This window comes from Cervus canadensis, chromosome 22, assembly GCF_019320065.1.
Source record: "Cervus canadensis isolate Bull #8, Minnesota chromosome 22, ASM1932006v1, whole genome shotgun sequence".
NCBI classification, from domain to species: domain Eukaryota; kingdom Metazoa; phylum Chordata; class Mammalia; order Artiodactyla; family Cervidae; genus Cervus; species Cervus canadensis.
Window position 1 is genome coordinate 32,446,532 of NC_057407.1, and position 15,853 is coordinate 32,462,384.

The following is a 15,853-nucleotide window of genomic DNA, read 5'->3' on the forward strand; positions in this document are numbered from 1 at the left end:
CTTTATTGACTATGTCAAAGCCTTTGATTGTGTGGATCACAACAAGCTGTGGAAAATTCTGAAAGAGATGGGCATACCAGACCACGTGACCTGCCTCTTGAGAAACCTATATGCAGGTCAGGAAGCAACAGTTAGAATTGGACATAGAACAACAGACTGGTTCCAAATAGGAAAAGGAATGCGTCAAGGCTGTATCTTGTCACCCTGCTTATTTAACTTTTTTGCAGAGTACCTCATGAGAAACGCTGGGCTGGAAGAAGCACAAGCTGGAATCAAGATTGCCGGGAGAAACATCAATAACCTCAGATATGAAGATGACATCACCCTTATGGCAGAAAGTGAAGAGGAACTAAAAAGCCTCTTGATGAAAGTGAAAAAGGAGAGTGAAAAATTTGGCTTAAAGCTCAACATTCAGAAAACTAAGATCATGGCATCTGGTCCCATCATTTCATGGGAAATAGATGGGGAAACAGTGGAAGCAGTGTCAGACTTTATTTTTTTGGGCTCCAAAATCACTGCAGATGGTGACTGCAGCCATGAAATTAAAAGATGCTTACTCCTTGGAAGGAAAGTTATGACCAACCTTGATAGCATATTAAAAAGCAGATGCATTACTTTGCCAACAAAGGTCCGTCTGGTCAAGGCTATGGTTTTTCCAGTGGTCATGTATGGATGTGAGAGTTGGACTGTGAAGAAAGCTAAGCACCAAAGAATTGATGCTTTTGAACTGTGGTGTTGGAGAAGACTCTTGAGAGTCCCTTGGACTGCAAGGAGATCCAACCACTCCATCCTAAAGGAGATCTGTCCTGGGTGTTCATTGGAAGGACTGATGCTGAAGTTGAAATTCCAATACTTTGGCCACCTCATGCGAAGAGCTGACACACTGGAAAAGACCCTGATGCTGGGAGGGGTTGGGGGCAGAAGGCGAAGGGGATGACAGAGGATGAGATGGCTGGATGGCATCACTGACTCAATGGGCATGAGTTTGAGTAAACTCCGGGAGTTGGTGATGGACAGGGAGGCCTGGTGTGCTGCGATTCATGGGGTTGCAAAGAGTCGGACACGACTGAGCAACTGAACTGAAATGAGCATCTTCCCTCCTTATCTCTAATAGGATCAAATCCTTTGCCCTGCTGATTTAACTGTTTCACAACCCTCGCTATTCTCTCTGCTATTTCTTTAGTTCGGGCTCTAATTCTCTCTTGCTCAGACTGCTGAATTGTTGCTAACTGGGATTGCTGCCTTAGGTTGCAATCATTTCAATTCACGCTCTCTATTGCCACCGTTGTGATTTTTTAAGAACATAAATTTTATCTTTCTCCTGGGCATACATCCAGTGCATGGGTGCGTGCATGCTACGTCACTTCAGTTGTGTCTGACTCTTTCTGACCTTATGGACTGTAGCCCTCCAGCTCCTCTGCCCATGGGATTCTCCAGGCAAGAATACTGCAGTGAGTTGCGATGCCCTCCTCCAGGGGATCTTCCCGACCCAGGGATCAAACCTGAGTCTCTTACATCTTCTACATTGGCAGCCAGCTTCTTTACCACAAGTGCCATCTGGAAAGCCCTCGTATATCCAGTGAAAACTATAATTCTCAAAGACATATGTACTCCAGTGTTCACTGCAGCATTTTTTACAATAGCCAAGACATGGAAACAATGTAAATGTCCATCAACAGAAGAATTCCTAATACACACACACACACACACACACACATATATGTATACTGACATAGACACAAACACACACACAAACACACACAATGCAACACTACTCAGCCATTAGAAAAGAATGAATTAATGCCATTGGCAGCAACATGGATAGACCTAGAGATTATCTTATGAAGAAAAGTAAGTCAGACAGAGAAAGATACATACCATACCATACCAATTGTATGTGGGATTTAAAATATGACAGAAATGAACTGATCTACAAAACATAAACTGACTCATAAAGTCAAAGCTGTGCTTGCCGAGGTAGAAGAGAGTGGAAGAGGGATGGAGTGGGATTAGCAGACACAAACTATTACAAATAGAATGGATAAACAACAAGGTCCTACCGTACAGTACCGGGAACTAAATTCAATATCTTATGATAAACCATATGGAAAAGAGAATGAGCAGAATGTGTATATATGCATAACTGAATCCAGCAGATATTAACACTACATTGTAGATCAACTATATTTCAATAAAATTTTTAAAAATAAATAAACGTGATATTTTAACTCAGCCATTGTATTTTGTTGCTTTCATCAGAAATAAAGTCGAATGTTTATTTCATTTGGTTTTCTTCTGTGCCACTCACAATCAAGTCCTCGCTCACCTCCACGGCCTCTCTCCACAGCCCCCTCTCCTAAATCACTTTACACTTGAGCAGGTTCACTGAACATTAGACGCCTGTGCTGTTCCCGCCTTTGTGTCTCTGCACATGCTGTTCCTCCTGCCCAGAACGCTCTTCTCCAGTGGATCCCAGTCGTCGTTCAAGTCTCACTATACATATTACATCTGCCAGAAAGCCTGCTCTACCCCCTAATTTGAAGATGGGGCCTGTTCAGCCAATCACTGAACATTCTGTACTTTGCCATTTGAGTTTTATTATAACTGTCCTGTGTTACCTGTCTGCATACCCTGCAAAGCTACAAATAATGGGATGGACTTCTCTGATGAAATTTAAACCTAGTGCCTAGCACATAGTAGGTATTCAAAATATTTTCAAGTGAATGAATGAGCACTTAATTTTAAGAGCTCAGGAATCATTATTTCCATTATAAGCCCTTATTGTCTATTCAGACCAGCTTCCTCTGTTGGGAAGTAATCTCTTTATTACCTTAGCTTGAAAGGTTCTCTCTACTTGAAAGCACCAACACTGGTGTTTTAAAACTTTTTTGTAATTCAGGTGTCTTACTCACTTAGATCCACAATACTATGGCTGATGCAAAACTACAAAGCTGTTATTGTGCTAATACAAAAACCTTCACACCACGTAAATTATAATTATTCAAACATATTATGAGGTTTACATTGGGTGTATCTATCAATTTATGCAATTTTTAAAAGACACATTTAATCCTTGAATTTGTTTTTATGGTTAGGGTTTGAATGATACTATATATCTGTATAAATACATAGATACCTACATTTATGTCTCTATAGCACACTAGATATAAATATAGACATGTTTATGCATGTATGTGCGTGCTTGGTCACTTCAGTCATGTCTGACTCTTTGCGACCCCATGGATTGTAGCCCACCAGGCTTCTCTTCCTATTGGATTCTCCAGGCAAGAAAACTGGAGTGGGTAGCCTTTCCCTTCTCCAGGGGATCTTCCCGACCCAGGAATTGAACCTGTGTCTCTTATGTCTCCTGTATTGGCAGGCAAGTTCTTTACCGCTAGCATCACCTGAGAATGTATATACAGGTTTAATCAAAGAACAACTGTCAACAACCCCTAAGCTAGGCTAGGGAAAGCTTTCCTACTTATCCTAAGTTTCTTATTCACTGACAAACCCATCTTGATTTACCTAAAAACACCAAACAAAACAAAAAAACAAAGTATAACCAAAGTAACTAAGAAATGGATTGAAAATCTTGCCATAAATATGTTACCAAAAAAAAATTGTGCCTTCTCTTTTATATTTTTCAATTTATCAGTGAATTCATTTGTCCCCAAGATGAGATCTGAATCTGCATGTATTACGCTGGAACAGCCCATGATTGAACAACCACAATAAATCTATCATTTAAAGTGCTTTCCCAATTTGGTTTAAGGCTACAGACCAAGAGAGATAGACATGGGGTTTCTGTTGCCAAGTGATGGCTGAGACCCACTCCAATTTCACATGAACTTGGAGAAGATTCAACTCTGCAACTTGTTCCATAATTGCTTTGAGCAGCTTTTCCCCTAAGCATCAAGGCCCTGGCTTAACAGTGCTGTTGCTGTCCAAAGAGATAAAAGCAAAATCCAAACTACCAGCCCTGGTGCCATATACTGAGTATGAGTGTTTCCCCAAAATTTTTATGTTAAATCCAAGTCTCCAATGTGATGATGTTCAGAGGCAGGACCTCTAGGAGGGGATTTGGTCATGAGGGTAGAACCTTCATGAATAAGATTAGTGCCCTTATGGACAAGACCTCAGAGAGCTCTCTGGCTCTTTCTGCCTTGTCAAGGATATAATGAGAAGGCAGATGTCCTTACCAGAACTCAACCATGCTGGCACCCCGATTCTGGGCTCCCATCCTACAGAACTGTGAGAAATAAATTTCCAGCATTTAAGCCATCCGGTTTATGGTGTTTTGTTGTAAAATCTCAAACTAAGATACCTGTGAAAAACTGCAACACTATGACCCTTGCCTTAAACATGTTTCCTCTTTTTAACCTCATTTTTTACACCTGAAAGTTTCCTTATTCACTGAGGAGATGTTAGAAGTACTTCAAATGGGAGATTCAGGAGGGAGAAGACATATGCATACCTATGGCTGATTCAGGTTGATGTATGGCAGAAAGCAGCACAATATTGTAGAGCAATTATCTAAAGACACTTAATAAAACAATTAAAAAAAAGAAATACATCATACAAAGTAGAAGGTCAGAAAGCTTAAAGGGGCTTCCCTCGTGGCTCAGATGGTGAAGAATCCACCTGCAATGCAGGAGAGCCAGGTTTCAGACAGAGGTCAGAGAAACAACATTAATGAACATGAGACAGGGTTGGAGTGACCACCACTTCCCCCTCTTTCTTCTTAAATCATAATCTCAATTTCTCATTGGGAATATTCCCATCCAGGAAACAAATCTGTATTTCCCAATCTCTATGGTAGCTACATTTGGCTAGGGAACTAACTTCTGACAAACTGGGTTAGGGAAATTTTCCATAAGGAAAATTGTTGGATGGAACTTCTGGGAAGTTTCTTAAAAGGAAGTAAGTAGACCTTAATTTCTACCTTCCTCTCTCCTATCATCAGGGGACAACACAGGGATGACACTGGGAAGAATGTCTTTGAGAGGCTGAAGCCGTCCAGCAGTCAGCCTGGTTCATGATGGGAAGCTGGTGGAGCAGCAAGATAAAAAAGGTATGAGTGTGGACTCTGGGTAGCCTTAACTGCCAACCTTCCAAGAGACCAACCAATCAATGAGTAGCCCGACCCACCAACAAAAAACTTCTACGTCTTTCAGCCACTGCTTCTTCCAATGTTTTATTTATAACATTTATATTTATTTATATATAACATTTATATAAACATTTATAAATATTTATTTATAACCTCATTGGTCTGTATAATAAAAGCTATGGTTTTTCCAGTAGTCATGTATGTATGTATGTCAGAGTTGGACCATAAAGAAGGCTGAGCACTCAAGAATTGAGGTTTTTGAACTGTGCTGCTAGAGAAGGCTTTTGAGAGTCCCTTAGACAGCAAAGATATCAAACCAGTCCATCCTAAAGGAAATCAGCCCTGAATATTTATTGGAAGGACTGATGTTGAAGTTGAAGCTCCAGTACCCTTTGGCTACCTGATGCAAAGAACTGTCTGGAAAAGTCCCTGATGCTTGGAAAGATTGAGGGCAGGGGGTGACAGAGGATGAGATGGTTGGATGCCATCACTGACTCAACGGATGTGAGTTTGAGCAAACTCAGGCAGACAGTCAACGACAGGGAAGCCTGCAGCTCACAGGGTTGCAAAGAGTCAGACATGACTTAGCAAGTGAACAATGATAACAACAACCACTACCTCATTCTTACTGATCAGTGTACCTACAGACAGTGGGTACCATGGTAAATGTTTACTTTATAGCAACTGTATAAGGTAGGAGTTTATCTTTCAGTGTCACATCTTTTTGCCTTTTCATACTGTTCATGGGGTTCTCAAGGCAAGAATACTGAAGTGGTTTGCCATTCCCTTCTCCAGTGGACCACATTTTGTCAGAACTCTCCACCATGACCCGTCTGTCTTGGGTGGCCCTACATGGCATGGCTCATAGTTTCATTCAGTAGTTTCCTTGAGAACCACAAGGCTGTGGTTCTAGTTTGATTTGTTTTCTGGGATTGCCGTTTTCATTCTGTCTGCCCTCTGAAAGATACAGATAAGAGGCTTTATGGAAGCTTCCTGATGGGAGAGACTGACTGTGGGGGAAACTAGGTCTTGTTCTGATAGGTGGGGCCATGCTCAGTAAATCTTTAATTTTTTATTGATGGGAAGGGCTGTGTTCCCTCCCTGTTGTTTGATGTGAGTCCAAACTATGGTAAGAGTAATGAAGATAATGGCCACCTCCTTCAAAAGGTCTTGTGCACCCACTGTTGTATTCAGCGACCCTGACCCTGCAGTAAATCATGGTCAACCCATGCCTCCACTGGAGACTCTTGGACACTCACAGGCAAGTCTAGGTCAGTCTCTTGTGGGGTCACTGCTCCTTTTTTCTGGGTCCTGGTGCACACAAGGTTTTGTTTGTGCCCTCCAAGAGTCTGTCTCCCCTGTCCTGTGTAAGTTCTGTAATCAAATCCCACTGGCCTCCAAAGTCAAATTCCCTGGGGGAATTCTTAGTCCCTTTTGCCAGATCCCCAGGATGGGAAACCTGTTACGGGTCCTAGAACTTTCTTAACAGTATGAGAATTTATTTGGTATAACTGTTCTGCAGTTTGTGGGTTATCTGCTCGGTGGCTCTATGGTGGGGTTAATGGTGACCTCCTCCAAGAAGGCCTATGCCACATGCTGCGCAACCCAGGTCTGCAGCACCCAGAGCCCCTGGCCCTGGGACAGGCCACTGTTGAACCATGCCTCTGCAGGAAATAACGACACACTCAAAGGCCGGTCTGGCTCAGTCTCTGTGGAGTCTCTGGGTCCTGGTGCACACAAGGTTCTGTTTGAGCTCTCCAAGCGTATCTGGCGGGTATGGGGTTTGATTCTAAACGTGATTGTGCCCCTTCTATTGTCTTGTGGGGCTTCTCCTTTGCCATTGGACATACGGTATTTCTTTTTATTTTATTTTTTTATGGTATCCAACATTCTCCTGTTGATGATTATTCAGCAGCAAGCTGCAATTTTGGAGTGCTCACAGGAGAAGATGAATGTATGTCCTTCTGTTATGCCATCTTGATCCCAGTATGAAAAGGCAAAAAAATATGACACTGAAAGACGAACTTCCCAGCTGGGTAGGTGCCCAATATGCTACTGGAGAAGAGTGGAGAAATAACTCCAGAAAGAATGAAGAGACAGAGCCAAAGTGAAAACAACACCCAGTTGTGGATGTGACTGGTGATGGACATAAATTCCAATGCTATAAAGAATGATACTGCATAAGAACCTGAAATGTTAGGTCCATGAATCAAGGCAAATAGGAAGTGGTCAAATAGGAGATGGCAAGAGTGAACATCAACATTTTAGGAATCAGTGAACTAAACTGGACTGGGATGAGCGAATTTAATTGAGATGACCATTTTATCTATTACTGTGGGGAAGAATCTCTTAGAAGAAATGGAGCAGCTTTCATAGTCAACAAAGGGTCCAAAATGCAGTATTTGGGTACAATCTCAAAAACGACACAATGATATCTGTTCGTTTCCAAGGCAAACCATTCAATATCACAGTAATCCAAGTCTATACCCCAACTACTACTGCCCAAGAAGCTAAAGTTGAAACATTCTATGAACACCTACAAGACCTTCTAGAACTAACACTCAAAAAAGAAGTCCTTTTCATCATAGGGGACTGGAATGCAAAAGTAGGAAGTCAGGAGATACCTGGAGTAACAGGCAAATTTGGCCTTGGAGTAGAGAACAAAGCAGGACCAAGGATAACAGAGTTTTGCCAACAGAATGCTCTGGTCATAGCAAACACCCTCTTCCAACAACACAAGAGAAGACTCTACACATGGAAATCACACTGAAATCAGATTGATCATATTCTTTGCAGCCAAAGATGGAGAAGATCTATACAGGCAGCAAAAGCAAGACCAGGAGCTGACTGTGGCTCAAATCATGAACTCCTTATTGCCAAATTCAGATTTAAATTGATGAAAGTAGGGAAAACCACTAGACCATTCAGGTATGACCTAAATCAAATCCCTAATGATTATACAGTGGAAGTGACAAATATATTCAAAGGATTAGATCTGATAGAGTGCCTGAAGAACTATTTATAGAGGTTCATGACATTGTACAGGAGGCAGTGATCAAGACCATCCTCAAGAAAAAGAAATGCAAAAAGGCAAAATGGTTGTCTGAGGAGGTCTTACAAATAGCTGAGAAAAGAACAGAAGCTAAGGGAAAGGAAAAAAGGAAAGATATACCCATCTGAATGGGAGTTTCAAAGAATAACAGGGAGAGATAAGAAAGTTTTCCTCAGTTATCAGTGCAAAGAAATAGAGAAAAACATTAGAATGGGAAAGACTAGAGATCTTTTCAAGAAAATTAGAGATACCAAGGGAACTTTTCATGTAAAGATGGGCACAATAAAGGACAGAAACAATATGGATCTAACAGAAGCAGAAGATATTAAGAAGATATGGCAAGAATACACAGAAGAACTGTACAAAAAAGATCTTCACGACCCAGATAACCACGATGGTGTGATCACTCACCTAGAGCCCGATACCCTTGGAATGCGAAGTCAAGTGGGCCTTAGGAAATCATCACTACGAACAAAGCTAGTGGAGGTGATGGAATTCCAGTTGAGCTATTTCAAATCCTAAAAGATGATGCTGTGAAAGTCCTACACTCAATATGTCAGCAAATTTGGAAAACTCAGCCATGGCCACAGGACTGGAAAATGTCAGTTTTCATTCCAATCCCAAAGAAAGGCAATGCCAAAAAAACTTTTAAACTATCGCATAATTGCACTCATCTCATATGCTAGCAAAGTAATACTCAAAATTCTCCAAGCCAGGCTTCAACAGTACATAAACTGAGAACTTCAAGATGTTCAAGCTGGATTTAGAAAAGGTAGAAGAACCAGAGATCAAATTGCCAGCATCTACTGGAGCATCGAAAAAGCAAGAAAGTTCCAGGAAAAAATCCTATTTATGCTTTATTAACTATGTCAAAGCCTGTGACTGTGTGGATCACAACAAACTGTAGAAAATTTTTCAAGAGATGGCAATACAAGATCACCTTACCTTTCTCCTGAGAAATTTGTAAGTAGGTCAAGAAGCAACAGTTAGAACCAGACATGGAGCAATAGACTGCTTCTATATCATGAAAGGAGTACATCAAGGATGTATATTGTCACCCTGCTTATTTAACTTATATGCAGAATACATCATGTGAGATCTGGGCTGGATGAAGCACAAGCTGGAATCAAGATTGCTGGGAGAAATATCAATAACCTCAGATATGCAGATGACGACACCCTTATGGCAGAAAGCAGGGAAGAGCTAAAGTGCCTGTTGATGAAAATGAAAGAAGAGAGTGAAAAAGCTGGCTTAAAACTCAGCATTCAGAAAACTAAGATCATGGCATCCGGTCCCATCACTTCATGGCAAATAGATGGGAAACAATGGAAACACTGGGCTCCCAAATCACTGCAGATGGTAACTGCCACCATGAAATTAAAAGACACTTGCTCCTTGGACGTAAAGCTATGACCAACCTTGACAGCAGATTAAAAATCAGAGACCTTACTTTGTTGACAAAGATCCATCTAGTCAAAGCTATGTTTTTTCCAGTAGTCATGTATGTATGTGAGAGCTGGACTGTAAAGAAAGCTGAGAGCCAAAGAATGGATGCTTCTGAACTGTGGTGTTGGAGAGTCCCTTGGACTGCAAGGAGACCAAACCAGTCAATCCTAAAGGAAATCAACTCTGAATATTCATTGAAAGGACTGATGCTGAAGCTGAAACTCCAATACTTTGGCTACCTGATTGGAAGAAGTGACTGACTGGAAAATACCGATGATGGGAAAGATTGAAGGCAGGAGCAGAAGGGGATGACATGGGATAAGATGGTTGGATGGCATCATCAACTCGATGGACATGAGTTTGAGCAAGCTCTGGGAGTTGGTGATGGACAAGGAAGCCTGGCATACTGCAGTCAATGGGGTTGTGAAGAGTCGGAGATGACTGAGTAACTGAACTGAAGGTAAGAATTATTATCTCTCTCTTATGGATGAGGATATTAATGTTTATAGGTGTTAGAGAAGTGACCTAATAATACCAATGTAGCAAGTGGCCAAGTAAGAAATACCAGGTGAGATTCTAGACCTTTTTTTCGTGCATCATCCCATCATTATGTAAAGTGAAAGTCGCTCAGTCATCTCCAACTCCTGGGACCCCATGGACTATACCGTCCATGGAATTCTCCAGGCCAGAATACTGGAGTGGGTAGCTGTTCCCTTCTCCTGGGGATCTTCCCAACCCAGGGATCAAACCCAGGTCTCCTGCATTGTAGGTGGATTCTTTACCAGTTGAGCCACAAGGGAAGTCCACCATTCTCTAAAGTGGCAGTAAGTCTCTACTGTGCGCCTTGAGTAAACCTGCTAATCTTTTGTCCTCTTTTAAAGTTAAGATTAAAACCTCTGCCTACTATAGGCACTACTGTGAGGACAAGTGTGTTTATCATTGTGCAAAGTGCTTAAGTCCTTGGAACATAATTACTATTTAATTTATGTATACAATTAAAAGTCTTTAAAATGTTTTCAACAACAAAAAGTCACCATTGATAGAGAAAGGTTTAAGCTGCAGCATTGTGAAAATTAAATAGTTTGTATCTCGACTTGTTTAAACTGGCTTGGACAACTAAATTTGAAATCGCTAATTACTTTTCTGTTCCAGAAACCTATGCTGTACTGCCTAGCACTTGGTTAGATTGTTTTGTAACTGCTCAGTTCACAATTTTGCCTTGTCATCCTGCTGTGGCTGCCTGAGGCATAAAGTATCATATAGTCCCCCACAAAGTATCATAGGAATAGCAGATTGTGTTATCCTAACCAACTCACAAAAATAACTTTGGGACTACAATCTAAAAGTACTTCAACCTGGCTGTCTGTCTGCAGTAAGCCTTAGCAGTTTTGGAAAAGTAAATTTACATTTCTTAGTCTAAGAAATTGTTTCCTTGTTTCCCCCATCTCCAAAAAGAATAATTTGGACCCCATAACTTCAAATGCTGAGACCACCTCTCAGATTCTGTGTTCTCTCTACAAAATGTTGCCCTGAAAACGCTTCATAGTTATGCCCTGGCTATGGAATTCACTCTGGCTATGTGACTTCAGGGGAATTACATAATTCCTCTAAGCTTTAGTTTTTTCATTAGTGAAATGGAGATGATAATATGATATAAACAGCACAGAGCTGCAGAAATATTTAAAGGAAATAACATGTGTGGCACTCTGTATCAGTTTCCTTTTTCTCCAATTACAAATTACTATAAACTTGGTGGCCTGGAACAACACAAATGTATTATGTTACAGTTCTGGAGGTCAGAAGTCCAGTGTGGGTCACAACGGGCTAAAATCAAGGTGTTGTTAGTGTTGTGGTACTTTTTGTTGTCGTTGTTGTTCAATCGATAAGTCATGTAAAACTCTTGCGACCCCATGGACTGTAGCTCACCAGGCTCCTCTGTCCATGGGATTTCCGAAGGCAAGAATACTGCAGTGGGTTGCCCTTTCCTCCACCAGGGGATCTCTGCCCCCAGCCCCTGCCATCCCCCAGGGATCAAATGAATGTCTTCTGCATTGGGAGGTGGATTCTTTACCACTGAGCCACTTGGGAAGCCCTGTGTTACTCTGGAAGGTTCTGAAATCATTTTCTGCTCCTTCACACATTGTTGGAAGAATTCACTTCATTGAAGTTGTGGGACTGAGATCCCTATTTCCTTGCTGACTGTCACCTGAGGATTTTCCCTTTTGATAGAGGAATCTGGAATTCCTTTGTTCATTGGCCCCCTCCCACCATTCTCAAAGTCAGCAGTCCCAGTCAGGGTCTCCCTCACGCTGGAAATCTCTCCTGCCCCTTCCTTCATTATCATACATTTCTTTCAAACACTTCTGTCGTCTTCTTCTCCTTTCAAGTACCCATCCAGAGCATCCAAGATAATCTCCCCATTTTAAGATCAAGTTGTTGGCAACCTTAATTTCACCTTTAACTTTCATTATCTTTTGTCATGTGACATAATATAATCAAATTCTCCAGAAGAAGGGCATGGACATGTTTGTGGCCATCAATTCCACTTATCGGAAGCTTTCAGCGCAATGTTCCAAGAGGTAGTAAGTATTCAGTCAATAATAACGATACCCAATACTTATGTTTACTCTTTGCCAGGTTCTGACCTAAGTGCTGTATAGATATTTATGGGTTTTAGCCACATACCAACTCTCTAATGTGAAGTATGTGCTAATATCATCCTATTAATTAACAAATGAGGACTCGAAACACACAAAGAGTAAGTCACTTCCTTGAGCTGGTAAAAGAATACAGATTGGAACTCAACAGTTTTGCTCCAAAATCTGTGCTTTTAACTAAGCCCTATTCTGCTTCATTTTAATTCTGTTATCACAGAAGTCAGGAAATCAAGCGAGCCTTTGCTTAAACTAATACCTGTAAAATTACTTCAATATAAGACAGCAAGATTGATATTCATCTGGCATATGCTGCCATCTTATATTTTCTTTGCCCTGAGATGTTGGGCAACCAGGAGCTGAGAGAGGGCCTGGGTCCAGGGCCGGCATTCCTCTGTCATTCCAGTTTGGAGTCTTTATCAGTCAAATGGGGAAGAAACACATTTTGAAAATACTCTATGTTGAAAGAGGTGAGGTAAATCTGTTTTTAGATTTCAAAACCTGATTAGTATCATCTCGAGAGTATTACAAACAAAAATGCTGCTATTGTAGTTCCTGAACACCTCACATTTTATTGAAATGCATTTCATTTCATATTGAAAGCTACTTCAGCATTACTATGGAAAGCAAGAAGCAGGTAAATCACCACATTTATGGGCAACAGAATACCTTTCATTTTCCTGAACGACCACCTCTCCTTTCTTCCAGGAGGAGAGTGCCCTGGGGGAAGCTCTGGGTTTACAATCCAAGTTGACCTCACTGCCCACCTGCACCTGAATCAACTTTTTCATTGGAGTCTTTGAAAAATCTGGAGCAGAAGCTGAAAAGGAGGAAAGAAGGTGAATTTGATATTTGATTTCATTTCTTTAAATTCCCATAAATTTCAAAGGTCGACTTTATAATGATTTTTTTAAAGGTTCTTGACACATGAGATATTACTACTTGATTTATTTGACTGATGGAAGATCACTTACTAGATGCTTTCAATGCTCAAAAACTAATTCCTACTATTGTGTTTCCTGGCAAGTCCTAATTCTTGAGACAGTTATTTTTATATGAAAATTTTAAGTTTACCATGAACTTTTAAAATAGCTCAGTCACAGATTTAATAACACTAAAAACATTTACCATAGAATGTTTTTGAAAGTTCCATGAAGACAACAGGGTCAGTCTCTCTCGTGACTTCAGAGACATATTGCCTGACAGTCAGTAGGTACTCAGCAATGTTTACTGAATAAAGGCTGAGTGCTGAACACTTATTTTCTTGTATAAACATTATCAAGATCTATTATAAACATTATTAAGATCTATTATAAAATTTTCATGTGGTTAGCTTTAACTTCAAAGTTGGAGAAGTATAACACGCATTATTATAATATGTTACAATATTCCATTAAATACTATAATATGTAGAAAATACATTTGCTACTAATGCATGGAATGCTGATCTTGAAACAAGACCTGAACATTCAAGAGACAAAATAATGCATCACTTGAAGGAAAGTATATGTTAATCAGAAAATCATCTTTTTTTAACTGCAAATGTGGAAAAAAATTAAGAATTCAGTGCATTTCTGTAAATATCTAATCTACTTTCCTACGGCATATCCCAGTGAATATAATTTATTTTTTAATAACTGGATATAATACAATAAATTATATGACACATATATGTGATTGCAGATAAAGAAGACATGTTATCTTAGAGGTTGCTGGCCTTAAAAATTAAGATTCTAAGAGAATAATTTTTACTAAAACAAACCAAAAATACCTTTATATATCAGTATAATCTCTTTCCAAACATAGGTCATATTTTTTCCCATACAAAAACCCCATGCAACACTAGGCAGAGATTCACTTGGTTTAAGATGAATAAACTATGGTTTATAAGATTAATTAAGAGTATAGCAGGCTTCAACTTCAGATATGTGCACATTTCACCTCCTTTCTGTTGTAATACCATATATCTCTGTCATGGATAACACCAGCCAGATTTTCAGGTGATGATCTACTGATCCCAAGCTTTAGTCTTCTTGGTACAGATGATGTGTTTCTAACTTCCAGGCACCAAGAGACACCTGTTTTCCTTAAACCAGTGTTTTTCCATGAAACACATAACATTTAGGCTATCTTGGGCACTGAAGGACATTGAGCAGTCTCTCTGGTATCTGTCTGCAAGATGCCAGGAGCATATGCAGGCTCCATCCTTTGCTATCGTACTCTTACACTGTGGCAGCCAAAAATGTCTCCAGACATTTCCTACTATTTCCAGGGTGCAAAACCGTCCCCAGTAGGGAAGCACTGAGTTAGATCAATCAGGACTGTGACTTGCGCTTAAGCAATTAAGAAAGCTATCCTTCTTTCACTAGATTGACGCTGATAATGAAAATTGAATGTGCTGGGGATCATCATATGAGGCCTGAGAGTGGTGATGACGCTAGAACCCTGAGTCAAATCAAACATTAAATCCAAATTCTCTACTTTAATTACAATGAACAATAAATTTCCCCACTCCCCTTCTCTTTCCCTCCTTCCCACCCTCTTCCTTGCTCTCTTGCCTCCTCCTTCCCTCCTACCCTTCCTTTCTTCCTCCTCTCTTTCTTATCTATACATACTATGTTATGCTCTGACAATTTTGGTTGGACTTGAAGTCATTTGCACCTTACAGTGTCTTTTCTGGACAATGGTCCTAAACATAACATTTCCTTTCTTCTCTTATACCTGAAGTACAAGAGAAACATAATTCATAATTTCAAGTAGTTGAGCCTCAGTTAGTTAAAGCTTTGGTGTGCCCAAAGCTTGAAGCTTCCAGCAGAATTATTAAAGACAAAGACAAAAACTCCTTTTGGATCAATAAACTATTGATTTGAATTTTGATATTTACTTTTATGGACCAGCAACTGAGAACACCAGAGTCACTTATTCTCCTAAAAGGTACTACTTAGTTCATACGATTGGTGCTGGATAAGGATGTTTTAGCTCAACACTCTCTCCCTACTGTTTCTCTACGTCAAACTCTGGGTTTAATTCTGGCCATAATTGCTGCTTTTCCTTAGAAATTATTAAAGTGTATGCCTCGATTAAAAACTCTGCATGAAAAAAAAAAAAACTCTGCATGATTCTGCTGTGATACTGAAAATGTTATTAGATGTAGGAATCTAATATGAAAGGTAAATATTTCTGCTTCTGGCAAAAATGGAGGATTTAAGAAAAATAAATTAAGATGAGAAAGTTGGTCTTACCCATGACCTTGAGCTCAGCACTAGAATAGACGAGACCATGTTTGTTCTCTGCTATGCACTGGAACATGCCAGAATCGGTCACATTTAGGTTTGATATTGTAAGGGCACCATTTTCTATCTGTATTCTCTCCTAGACAATAATAAAAATGCCTTGCATATAAATGTATATACCATTTTAGATGAAAAATGATAACCACTGAATATTATTTCAATCATGCAAAAGTGTCCTTAATTTCCCTCATGGTATTAGACAATCTGACCTGAAATTTAAATGATTCCCTCATCTGAAATGGTGAGAGTGACTTAACATAACAGCTAGACATTAAAAATACTAATAAACATACTGCAG

The 15,853-nt window shown here is 40.0% G+C and overlaps 1 protein-coding gene across 1 annotated transcript in view; it reads right to left on the reverse strand.

Moving 5' to 3' along the window:
* CNTN3 (contactin 3) overlaps positions 1-15,853 on the reverse strand; it is a 395,354-nt gene that overhangs the window by 110,447 nt on the left and 269,054 nt on the right. Inside the window, exons 11-12 of the mRNA XM_043443181.1 lie at positions 15,505-15,634; positions 12,932-13,082 (exon numbers count right to left, since the gene is read on the reverse strand). Of these exons, the coding sequence (XP_043299116.1) occupies positions 12,932-13,082; positions 15,505-15,634 (281 nt within the window). The remainder of the gene's footprint in view (positions 1-12,931; positions 13,083-15,504; positions 15,635-15,853) is intronic.